Source organism: Belonocnema kinseyi, chromosome 7, assembly GCF_010883055.1.
Source record: "Belonocnema kinseyi isolate 2016_QV_RU_SX_M_011 chromosome 7, B_treatae_v1, whole genome shotgun sequence".
Lineage (NCBI taxonomy): Eukaryota > Metazoa > Arthropoda > Insecta > Hymenoptera > Cynipidae > Belonocnema > Belonocnema kinseyi.
Window position 1 is genome coordinate 49,456,185 of NC_046663.1, and position 13,277 is coordinate 49,469,461.

The 13,277-nt window shown below is 32.0% G+C and overlaps 1 protein-coding gene across 1 annotated transcript in view; it reads left to right on the forward strand.

Annotated features, from left to right (window-relative positions):
- Positions 1-11,157, forward strand: part of LOC117177304 (lysosomal alpha-mannosidase-like) — a 15,644-nt gene extending 4,487 nt beyond the window's left edge. Inside the window, exons 5-17 of the mRNA XM_033367907.1 lie at positions 660-865; positions 956-1,092; positions 1,428-1,561; positions 1,709-1,922; positions 3,535-3,728; positions 3,840-4,045; positions 5,168-5,382; positions 5,565-5,781; positions 5,906-6,023; positions 6,388-6,664; positions 8,172-8,411; positions 10,450-10,599; positions 10,693-11,157. Of these exons, the coding sequence (XP_033223798.1) occupies positions 660-865; positions 956-1,092; positions 1,428-1,561; positions 1,709-1,922; positions 3,535-3,728; positions 3,840-4,045; positions 5,168-5,382; positions 5,565-5,781; positions 5,906-6,023; positions 6,388-6,664; positions 8,172-8,411; positions 10,450-10,599; positions 10,693-10,923 (2,539 nt within the window). The 3' untranslated portion in view covers positions 10,924-11,157. The remainder of the gene's footprint in view (positions 1-659; positions 866-955; positions 1,093-1,427; positions 1,562-1,708; positions 1,923-3,534; positions 3,729-3,839; positions 4,046-5,167; positions 5,383-5,564; positions 5,782-5,905; positions 6,024-6,387; positions 6,665-8,171; positions 8,412-10,449; positions 10,600-10,692) is intronic.
- The last annotated feature ends 2,120 nt before the right edge of the window (positions 11,158-13,277 follow it).

The window sequence follows — 13,277 nt, forward strand, 5'->3', positions numbered from 1 at the left end:
ACATCTATTATTATTAAGCTTTGTACTTAAACGTAGTTTTCTTTCGGCTCTTGCATTCCTCAAAGTTCGAGACCGATATTTTATGTATAAAAAAAGTTCGAATGTTCAAAAAATGTTGAAGTTCAGAAAAAATATGAAATAATTTTCAGTGAAGTTCCTACCAAAATGCAGTACCTAAACGTACTTTACTGTACTCTAATACATTTCCCAAAGTTTTAGCTGGATATTTTATTTACAAAAAAAGTTCTTAGGTTCAAAAAAACATTCAGTGAGCGGAAAAAGTGAGGTCGGTAATATAGGTATTTAGCTGTGTCACATGCCCTTAACAAACATGCGAAGTAGAACGGCAGGCCGCATTCTGAATGAAAACTCCCACCTTACTGAAATCAAAAACATTTCGCAGCCGAAGTGGTTCGTGTCCGTGCTAAATTGATAGAATGTTCTGAATTTTGTGAATAATTTTTAGAAAAACTAAGTCTTCTTGATTAAACTGTCAACTACCTCGCGAAACATTGAATTATTTCTTAAAAATCAATTTTACTAGTTAAAAATCCATCTCTTAGGTTAAAAATTTAACTATTTTTTTGAAAATTCGGTTTTATTTGTTATTGTAATATATTTCGATGTTCGTAATAAAATTATTGCTATATTTTAATCAGGAGATTGAACGACACCTTCGGAAAATGCGGGAGGCCTAAAATTGGATGGCAAATTGATCCCTTTGGACACTCAAGAGAACAGGCATCAATGTTTGCCCAAATGGGGTTCGATGGTCTACTTTTCGGTCGTCTGGATTATCAAGATAAATCACAGCGAATGAAAACTCAGACTCCAGAATTGATTTGGAAGGGTAGCCCTAGTTTAGGTAAAAAGACTAACATCGAATTACAAATTTAAAAAATGTTAAATAAAAAATATGCAGGTACAACTCAAAATTCAATTCCGTTTTTTTCAGGTGAAAGTTCTAATTTATTTACAACAGTTCTCTACAACATTTACGTTCCACCGAGTGGGTTTTGTTTCGATATTCTTTGTTCAGATGAACCTTTGATTGACGACACCGAGGTTCCAGATTACAACATAGATCGAAAAGTAAGCTTGAAAGTTTTTATTCTCCTATCCATATTCTCATTCAGATTCACCTTCGACCATTACATCCCTGCGCACTCTAAAAAAACAAAAGATATGAGAAGATAAAATACCATCTTTTAGACACAATATGGTTAAATTTTAGGCAATAAAGCGTTTTCCCATTATCACAAAGCCTCTGTCATAGAGAATTTCCAGTATTTGTCTATAATGATAACCACCCTAACAGGAGTGGTTTAACTGATGGTTTAACACAACATCTGGTTAATAAAACAATACTTACTTACTCGAAAATTATTTCATTAAGAAAATTAAATAATATATAGTAAATTTTTTAGGTGGAACAATTTTTGGAATTTGTCAACAATCAAGCAAAAGCCTACAGAACAAATAATGTGATAATTACTATGGGTAATGATTTCACCTACCAAAATGCTGACACATGGTTTACTAATTTGGACAAACTCATTAGGTATGATAATATAAAATTTTTACCATTGTACAATTTATCACCTAAACATGATATTCAATTATTATAAATAATAAATATTTCAGTAGCTTTTTACAAGTAAACTGATTAATGTAAGAAAAAAATGCTGATAATAATTTGTATTATCAGATACACAAATCAGAGAAACGGATCAACACATCATGCAATTTATTCGACTCCATCCTGTTATTTAAAAGCCGTTAATGATCGGAATGTATCATGGACAACAAAAAGTGACGACTTTTTCCCTTACGCCAGCGATCCCCATTCCTACTGGACTGGTTACTATACTTCACGACCAACGATTAAACTCTACGAAAGAATGGGCAACAACTTTTTGCAAGTGAGGATATGTATCTTTCTTATTCCTAAAATTATTAAAGAAGCTAGATTTTCATTTATATTTTTTCATTTTAATGTTTGAAGATATTAACGGGCTTAGAATGTGAAAATGTGTAATTTCATAATGGTCTGGAATACCCCTGTATTTTTTTCCCTGTAATAATATGCACACGATTTCTTCTAGAATATAAGAAGAATATTCTCCTTAATTATCATTATTTAAATATTTATACCGAATCACGGAAAAAATCAATAATTTCGAAATACACAAAAAATATATATTTATCTTTTATAGTTTAAAGATTCCCAAAGTAATGTAACATTTATTCTGTGACTAAAATGAACTAATATGAACTAAAGGTGAATAATGTGCATTGATAATGCAAGCAATGTTATTTTGAATTCCTTTTAATTTATTCTTTTAGATTTAAAAAATTTGTATTGTAAATTATAAATTTCAAATTTTTATTTCAAATTTTAAAAAGCTTAAATCTCCGAATTCAAAAATAAAAACATTTCTTTGAAATTTATAAGAATCTAAGGTGAATTCAATCAAATTCGGAATATATTCATAAGAATTCAAAACAATTAAATAACACTCAAAATAATTCGAATGTATTAAGAAAAATGTTTAAAACTTAATAATATCAGTGAAAGGGGAGTGAGTTTAGTCGAAGCAAAGAGACTTTAATGAAATTTATAAAGATTTGAGACAATTTATCAAAACTAAAAAAGTAAAAAAATGTTCATTAAATTGGATAAAACAGGAGTGCACAGAAAGCAGGGAAAATTCAACATAATTTAAGTGAAGTAAACAAATTTTTTAAAAAGCCAGTGAAATAAATATAAATCTAGGGAAATTAGAGGGAAGTAAGGAAATGAGAAGAAATCAATGCAATTCATAAACATTTTAAGATATTTTTTTAAATACAAAAATACTAACAAAATTCATTAAATTTGTTAAGTTAATAGTATATTTAGAAAAATCTGAGGGAATAAAAAAGAATTTGAATAAATGTCTAAGAATGCAAGGTCAATTCAAAAGACTTCCAAGTGATGTAAAAAGAATTAAAGAAAATATTCAAGCAAGAAATCGAGTGAAAAAATGCAAATTTTCATAAATTGATTTGAGTGAAACTGAAGTGAATTTAGAAAAGTTTTAGAGAATTTATGGGAATTCGAAGAAGCTTATACAAATCCAAAGTGATTTTAAACGAAATTAGAATACATTTATAAGCACTCAAAATTAATTCAAACCCATTCAACTGAAAAGAATTCATGAATTCCGGTGAAATGAGAGAGAATTTAGAAGAATTCAAGGGAATTGACAAGACTGATCAAATTCATTAGAATTTGAGAAAAATGAATAAAATATCAAAATAAGATATTTCTATTGAATTGAATAAAATGAGAATAATAAGTAATACAAATCGAAAAAAACACAGAGTTAATTAAAAATAATTCTAGTTAATGCAACAAAATTGTTAAAATTAAAAAAATGTAATTAAATTTAAATAAATAGAAATGCTTTATTAATTTAAATAAACATACACTTTATTTCTAAACTTAAATTCAAAGCGAATTAGCAATCCAATTTGTTTATATAATTTTAGGTGGTGAAGCAACTTTCGGTTTTGAGTAGTGCCCCAGACAATGAGCAATTAGAGAAATTTCGAGAAGCCATGGGTATACTACAACATCATGATGCAGTCACAGGCACAGAAAAGCAACATGTTGCAAACGATTATTCTCGAATTTTGACCAATAGCATAAGCGACGGAGAAAATATTAGCACCGAGTCTTTGAGGTATTCATTATTTTTATTAATAGCATGGAAATGGCAAATTACCATCCATAAATATTTCATTTTATTATTTAAATTTATATCCCTAATAAGTTTCTCTAAAATAATTTTCAGAAATTTGTTACCAAAGGAGACAAATTCAGAACAGAAGAACTCACTCAAATTCCATTCTTGCCTTTTGTTGAATATTAGTACCTGTGAGTACACAGAAAACAACAAAAATTTTATTGTCACTTTATACAATCCAACGAGCAGACCACTTACAACTCATATTCGACTTCCCGTTACAGGAACATCATATCTAGTTAGAGACTATCTAGGTGACAAATATATTTCCTATTATCACTATATCATTATAGAGAAGAGTTGTCCTAAGTCGGCACAGTAAGTGTTTTTTGTTGGAAACAGAGGGTAAATTAGGGAGTGTTCAGTGGTTTTGGCGGGATTAATTCCGCGCAAATTGAAGAATTAGATTTTTGCTATCTGTCACGCCTTGGTTTCTTGCGTTTTAATTTGCGTCCCATAGTTACAATAAAATAGAATCAGCGAAACTTAATGAGGAACCACAGAAACTAATAGGGACACCTACCAGAGACAAACTACATACAGTCAAAACACAATTAAACTGAAAAAATAACAAGAGAGGAGTGACATGGAATTCAAATACAGAAAAATAAAATAGCACACAAATCACAACAAAAGAAAAATAGGAGCAGACTCAGGACTACCTGTTTGGGGCCAAATCAGGTCTAATACGAATGTTTACCCATTTCATCCTATTACACAAACAAAGCAACACAGAAAACAGAAACAAAGAAAACAGAAACCAGCGCACGTAATTGTTTAGATTTTTTAAAATATTTACAAAAACCTGTAGAAGCTTTACAACAATGAAAAAAAATTTCTACTAAGCTGTTATGTGACAAAATTTTTAAATCAAAACGCGCGCCATCTTTTAAAAACACGAGCGAGTCTACTTAACCCACAGTGCCGCCTTAGGATCACTCTCTCCTACAAGCCCGAAAAATATCAGTTATTTTTACAGAATTGTATGCTTATCTGGAAGAATTATGCGAGCATAAGTTTTTCTGATATACATTTCTTACAAGCAGAAAAAGAAAGTTTGATTGCTTATAATTTCTAATTAAGTATTTATTTACAAAAACTATTAAATGCATGTTTTTTGTTGTTGTAAATAAATACTTAATTAGAACTTATGACCAATAAAACTCCTTTTTCCCTTTTGAGAAAAGTACACAAACATTATAAGGTCTAAAGAAAGGGATATGAATGTTTTTAAGGGCTTTATTCTTCTACAAAAAATTATCATTTTATTTTTTTAAATAAGCGAGGCAAATTTGTTTTGGAATAAACTTAGTAGTTCTCATTTTCTAAATAGTACAATATTTTAATATTTAAAAATATATATATTTTTTTTACAGGAACTGAACTAGTAACACAAATTGTTCCTATATCAACAGCAGTAAAAAACATTCCTGGTCGAAAAAGTTCTGCTTTACATGAGCTACTATTTCTAGCAATAGAAATACCTGCTTTGGGTTATCAATCCTTTTATGTAAGCGAAAAGAATCAGACAAGTCAATTACAATCTGATGAACCAGTTAGTGACCAGAAATCTCGGTCCATGGGTGGAAATGTGAGTTAAAAAGAGCGAATATCCGAAATAGTAAGCCTACAGAGAGACGTGCTACTCCGTAATGATACATATTTGGGTCAAATTATTCCCGCACTATTTTAATTTGTTATAAAAGTTTCTAATAATGAAAGAGTGAAAATCATTAACCTAGTTATTTTATTGATCTAGTGTTCCAATTTTAGGCTTACGACATTTCTGTTGATACCACTGGAAAAATCGTTATCCAGTCTAAACTTGAGTATAGTATTAAACTGACACAATCATTCCATTACTATGAGGGAGCTGAAGGTAACAACCATGGGTCTATAAATCGTACTTCTGGTGCATATATCTTTAGACCAAATGTAACAGCTGGAATCAAAGATTTCAATTATAATGGATATTTGAAAATATGCAAAGGTTCGTGCCATTTGAATATCCTATTACATTACCCATCATATTAGATTAATTTGATCTGCAGATAGTTTTTTTGAAGATAACCAAAAAGTAAAATTGCTATAAAGGAGATATAATTGAATTGTAGGTCCCTTGGTAGAAGAGCTTCAACTGACTGTTAACAAGTGGATCAGTCAAGTAGTCAGAGTTTACAGTGAAGAAGAGAGAATTGAATTTAGCTGGGTAGTTGGTCCCATTGATATAAAGTAAGGTTTCCTTTAAGCATCTTTATTATATTCTTGTTTTTGAAAATCAGTTTTTTCTACGAATTGAAACAAGATGTTGATGCCTATGACAGATCTCTTAAATAATAGGAGGACGCAAAGCCTGTTCTACCGTCCTGCTGAAAAAAGTTGCTATTTACGCATTTTGACGTAATTTAGGATTCCCTAAAATCCAAGGCTACGGTAAACTGTAGCAACGTTCTTCATCAGGGCGGCAATGGTGCGAGACGAACTTATTAACTAACATGAATTTATTCGCTAACAGCGTTTTGCGTTTAAATTGTCAAATAAGACTGATTACTTTATATTTTTATCATAAAAATACATAGTCGTTTAATGTGCCTAGTGACGGGATTGGTAAAGAAATAATAACCAAATACACCACGGACTTAAACTCGAATGGAGAATTTTCAACAGACAGCAATGGTCGAGAAATGTTGAAGCGAGAAAGAAATAAGCGACAGACATGGAATTTAGAACTCGCCGAGCCAATTGCTGGAAATTACTATCCAGTTACGACAAAAATTTCTCTTAGCGATGAAGATAGAAAATTAAAAATGGCTGTACTTACTGACAGAGCACAAGGAGGCAGTAGTTTAAAAGATGGTGAAATCGAACTGATGGTGAAGAAATACGTCCTAAAATATTATTACTAGACTTAATCATGATTTTTTTATACTCTTTCTCTTTTACGGGGTTAATAGTTTTCACAGAAATATCACATGTAATCTTACAAACAAACTATACAAACTATACATGACATACCCTCTTAACTGATATTTTTACTCCTAAACGCTAGCGACCTTGAACTGGGATTACATTTACGCTGACAACTACTAACCTACAAATTTTCCACTTTCCACTTTCTTGTGCTCTTTCTTCACTATTTCAATCTCTTTCTCACCTGCTACATTTTCCCTCCTCTCGCTTCGAACCAAAATTCTGGGTAGCGATTTATACTTCTAAAACACATCAACTGAGTCCTAATCACATTCATCGTTAATTTTTTCTCTTTCACGTACTCTTTGAGCACTCTCTTCATAAGATTGATCCCTCTTTCATCATCAGCCAGTAGAACTATGTCATCTGCATATGCTAATGAATACAGTTTGCCTCTTTCTCATATCCCCACCTACTTTTCTTTTGGCCCCATCTTCTCCTTCATGTCTGCTAATAGAACACTAAATAGGTGTAGGCTCAAGGAACATCCTTGCCTTTCCATTATCTGTGGTTCCGATCCTATTCTTAAAAACCTTTTGGTTCTATGATGTCCTCCCTTTTTCTTTCACATGTCCTTTCATTCCCCTCCTAAGAACTTCCGCGTGAATTTGATAGCCTGCTGAGATAAGCGTGATACTTCTATATTCCTCAACTCTTTTTCTCTTTCAATTCTGAACCACTAGCAATATCTTCCATTCCTACGACCAGCCTTCGCCTGTATAAACTATTTTGAAAATCCTCCAACTATCTTCTTTCACCCGTAATCTTCAAATTCTAGTGCTTGATTCTAAGCCACCCTCACATGTTGCCGTGTTTCTTTTGAGGTTTGCAATTAGCTCATTCACCTCTTTCCTATTAATTTCGTTTCCTCTTTCCTCCTTCTACGCTTCCGCTTTTCTTTCTTCAGCCTTAATCCGATTTGTTGACTGAATTCTCTTACCTTATCTTACCTCAATCTGCCCATCTTCAATTTTCTTTCTCCCACTCCTACATTGTTCCCCCTACGGTGCTTTGAAGTTCAATATCTGAATTTCACTAGAGCCGGAAAGTGCTCGCAACCTGTCTCATTATTCACATCCATTCAAAACATCAGCTTTCTTATTCTTCCTTCTATTAGAATATAATCTAATAAGGTTTCCTTTTTACATATGTACATAATTTTCCCTTTTTCATTCACCCTGGTATAATGGTTAGACATAAACTATCACGCCTCTCATAACTAATCCAGAAGACTCGAGCCGCCCTGATTAATTTCCTTATGTTTCGAGTTTCTTATAAAGACCCCTATTTCTCCACCTAGCACTGTTCCTTCCTTTCCTTCTGATCATTCCTTTATCTTTCTCCTTCATTTTAAGAAGATTAAAAATCTGAAATTCCAGAACTATATTAACAATAAAATGTATATTCTAGCTTCACAGAAGATTGTTAAAGGATGATGCTTTTGGTGTAGGAGAAGCTCTAAATGAAACTGCGTATGGAACAGGATTAGTAGCCAAAGGAGAACACTCCTTGTTTATTGGAAACCAATCAAGCGCATTCCTACTTCGCGAAAAAAATGAGGCTTTGAGGTTGGCCCTTCGACCTTGGATTTTTATTACCCCTCTTGAAAATACATCCTATGATGATTGGAAGAAAACGTACAAGATGCAGGTAAGCATACGATAACGTTTCACAAAATAATATAAGCTTTTGTTTAATAAATAATACAAAATAGCACTCACTATATTTATGTGCATAAAATAAAGTGGCAGTTTTTGACCCATCGCCACTAGATTTCGACAACATATTCTTTGGGTTCCCAAACAGGTCGTAAGAGTATGGGGCTCCCGGACAGGTCATAGGAATATTGTGGAATGCTAGAGTGGGAGGGTGGGGGGGGGCAGTTTATAAAATATATAAATCACGTGGTCTAAAATGTATTATGCTCATTAAAATCCGTTTTTTGAGAATTGGCACTAAATTTTGCATAAATTCTTTCGGCTCCCAGCCAAGCGTAAGAGTATGGGACAGGAGAAGGGAGCAAACAAGCGTTGGGTTAGATGGGAAGCACAGTCGCAGTTTTTGACCAAATGGCACAAGATTTTCCACTGTTATTATTTGACCTTCCGGAGAGGTCGTTGAAGTATTGGGAAGAAGATAGAGTGGGTGGGAAGCACAGTTTTTGAGGTATATACAATCAACTGGCCTAAAACGCATAATTCTTATGAAAATCCACAATTGTTGACAGTCGACACCAAATTTTGCACACATATGTTTTGAGATCCCAGTCAGGCCGTAACTGTATGGGAGTTTAGGAGGCAAACGGACGGTTGGGAGATATAGAGTGGCTCGTTCGCAGTTTTTGACTCAGCTTCACTAGATTATTCACACTTATTCTCTGTGCTCCCGGACAGACCGTAAAGGTATTGAGGGGCAGATGGAGGAGGGGCACAGTTTTTAAACAGTATAAAATCAAGTGCCCCAAATCGTATGATGCTTATATAAATCTACTGTTTTCGAAAATCGGCGCAAATTTTGCACACGCATTCGTTTGGCTCACAGAAAGGTCGTAAGAGTATGGTGGGCAAAGAAGGGATTAAGATAAGGGGGGGGGGGGGAATTGCCGCTGTTTTTCACCAATCGGCATCCAATCTTTCAAACATATTATTTGGGGTCCCGGACATGTCGTAAGAATATTGTTAGATGATTGAGTGGGGGAGGAGGCTAAGTTGTTGAAATTACATACATTTTTAAGCAAATAGTTGAATTTCAAATAAAAACGATTAATTTTTATTTAATAATGAAATAATGCCACTTCTAGTTAAGAAAATTAATTTTCTAACAAAAAAACAGTTTTCAACAAAAAAGTCAATCCTCAACGAACAAAATAAATGTTTCACAAATTAAATCAACTTTCAAGTAATTCTTTGAATTTTCAACCAAAAAAATAGACATTTTTAATAAAAAATTCAACATTCGAATTTTCAACTAAAATCCATTAATTTCTACTTAAAATAATCAAAAAAAGATTTTTCAATCAAATACACTAATTTCCAACCAATAAAATTACTTGTTAACGAAGCAGTTCAAGTTCCGCCTAAATTTTTGAATTTTCAACCAAAGAAGCTGCATTCTCAATGAACATTTTTTTAGTTTAATCAACGCCAAAAAATCGATTAATCTTGAGCTAGAAGCAGATCGGTTAAATTTTCAGTTAAAAAAATATATTTGCAGCTAAAGATACGAAATTTTAATAAAATAGTTAAATTTTCAACCAGACAGTAGAGTTTTTAACCAAAAAAGATTAATTCTAGACCAAATAAATTATTGTATACTATTTAATTGAAAGGAATTAATTTTAAAACAAAAACAAATGGGGTTCCTTATTAAGTATTATTGATGTAGTTCAAAATTAGGTGAGTCAATGAGAAAAAGGGGAAGTATCTAAAAACAGGGAAGAAAAGATGAATTATTTAAAAAGGGGGAAATGTGTGCTTACAAAGCAATATCACTAATTTTCAGTTTTGCAATAAATTCAAAAATATCCTATTCACATTTATAATTTTCATGTGCAATGCCACATTCTTCAATAGCCCCTTTCACCCTACTTCACAAATCGTCACAAAATCTATCCCTATTGTTGTGTTACGTAGTTTTTAAACGGCCCTAAAATTTATTGGAAAATTATTCCTTTTTGCTATTCTTACAGAGTTCTGGTGTGGCTAAAACTTTACCTCCCAATATTCATATTTTGACGTTAGAACCCTGGAAAGATGGAAGTATCTTATTGAGACTCGAGCATCTCTTTGAATCTGACGAATCAGTCGAATTTTCTAAGCCAGTGACAATAAATATACAGGTATTTTTCAATATTTTCTCCTAATATATAATTTCCAACTTTTAGTGAATTCTAAATCAAGAATTATTAATCAATTAAAAATTATTTTCTCAGGAACTATTCTCGGCTTTCACTGTAACTTCAGTTCATGAGACAACATTGGGGGGTAATCAGTGGTTAAAGGATAACGAACGCCTCAGATGGGTTGCTGACAAAGCAGATATAGTAGGAAACAATCATACTGTTCTGCCCATTACATCTGAAAGCGTAAATGGAATGGATATACTGTTGATGCCAATGCAAATTCGTACCTTTATTGTCAATAAAGTACAAAAACCCTTTTAAATATGCAGTTCCCAAAGGCCTAATTGGATTTCTGGGGAGAAAACATCCACAAGGCTAATTGACCAATATCGGCAACTGTAATTTCGTGATTGTGAATTCCCTTTAGTTAGAACTCCTTCCGTACTCGATTTGGTGAAAAATGTGAACTTTTCTACATTATTTGCAATTGCTGATGTATTTATCTCGCGCTTCGCGCTCGATTATGCATTTACCTCGCGCTACACGCTCGGTCTTTATATTTTCGCATATTCTTGCGCATACCTTTTAAAATTAAGCCTCGAAACATCTACCGCTATAATTTTGTGATTGTGAATTCTCTTTTGTTAAAAGAGCTTAGCGCGAGAGTTTGAAATCACCTACGCCACGCGACTGATGAGAATCGCACTCCGAGCTCGGTCTTTGCATTTCTCCCGCATTCGTGGACACACTTTTTAAAATCAAAGGTCAACGGAGTGACAACTGTAATTTTGTTATTTTGAAGTCTCTTTTGTTAAAGCTCTTTCGGCTTCAACGAACACATTCTCATCCCGTTTCTCGTGCTTCCCACTCGATTTTGTCCGAAATAGCAACTTTCCTACATTACACACAACACTTTTTAATCAAATATGATACATTTTTTATGTAACTTTGCCTGGGACTGCTTATTCAAAAATTGCAAAATAAAGAGCCAATTGCATTTCTCATGATTATTCTTATTTTGCTTTAAAGTGTATTCTAAGCTGTGCTGGAACAGGTATCATTCCAATAAATTTATATCATTACTATTCATAATATGCATGAAAATTAAATCATACTAATTCTTATTTCCTTGTTTTTGTAATTTTTTTTTTAATCTTGTTTTTTAAGATTAAATGAAAACTACTGCGCATCTGTATTGGATCTAATACAGGAACATATATAGTGTTCTATATAGGATTCTATGTCCTCTTCCGTCTTTTCTGTCCTTTTTCCAAAAATTTAATTTTTTAATTTTTAATCTTATTTTTTTACAATTAAAAGAAAATCTACTCGTGCTATCTAAAAATTATTAATAATGATTCTATAGATCTTTTCAGGCGAATATTTTTTGTCTGTTAATTTTAGTTTGTACCTTGTGTAGTTTTTTCAAAACAAAATTCAATATTTTTATTTTGATTGTTATTTTTTACGTCTAAAGCAAAAACTACATGTCCTATCAAATATTACAGCTCTTTTTTGCATGAAAAAGTTTGGTCTCATTTTTTTTGTAGCTTGTGTCGCTAGTCCAAGAAATTTTTATTTTTCTATTTTTTTATTTTTAATGTTGTTTTTTAGGACCCAAAACAAAATCTACGCGTCCTATTGAAAAGTGGTAAATTATAAATCTGTAGGTCTTTCCAGGGTGCGCAATTATAGCTTATTCATTTTTTTTCATATCTTGCATAGTATCATAATAATTTGGTACGATCAAATTTGGAATTTTAACTTTTCGACTAAATTAAAAAAGATGTTATCATAATCTTGTAGGGCTTTCGAAAAGCAACGTTTTTCGTTTACTGAATTTTTTCATATCGTGCGTTGTTTAGCTTAAAATGTTAATTTTAGTTTGTTTTTTGGATTTTGAAAATGCTCTAACTCTGATCATTTTCTTTTTACAGAAAAAGTCATAAGGATAAATTGTTTGAGTTCCTGAATACTATAAGTAATCGTACATAGAAATTTGAAATTTTGAAAAAATGTGGTTTCAAACATTTTTGTTACGATCAAACTTTTAATTTTTAACTTTTCAATCATATTAAAAAAGTTGTTATGATCATCTGGTAGGTCTTTAAAAAGGACCGTTTTTCTTCTCTTGACTTTTTTTCATATCATGCGTTTTTTGGCTTGAAATGTTCATTTTAGTTTGTTTTTTTGGATTTTGAAAATGCTTTAATCCTGATAATTTTTTTTATAGAAAAAAGTCATAAAGATAAATTGTGTGAGTTTCTGACTACTGTGAATAACCGCTCATAGAATTTTTAAATTTTTAAAAAATGTGGTTTCACAATTTTGAAAACGTTGTCACTTTTTGAATTTTTATCCAAATTAGCTGGCTTTCGAACTTTTTCTTTTTTTTTAGGCCTTAAAAAAATGTGTTGTAGCAGAATCAAATCTCATAAATTTTTCGAAAGTTATCGTGCCTACAAAATACAGACTACAGACTGCAGACAGATAGACAAACACCTTCGTAAAAATCGTTTTTTCTGAATCAGTGGGTCTCAAAACGTGGAGATTTGGTGAAAACCGACAAAGTGAAATATTACGAGGGTAGTTCAATAAGTCCTTAGAATGAAGTATAAAAACAATTTTTTTTGGGTAATTTTTTTTTTATTTTTCAACATAATCTCCTTGGAGCT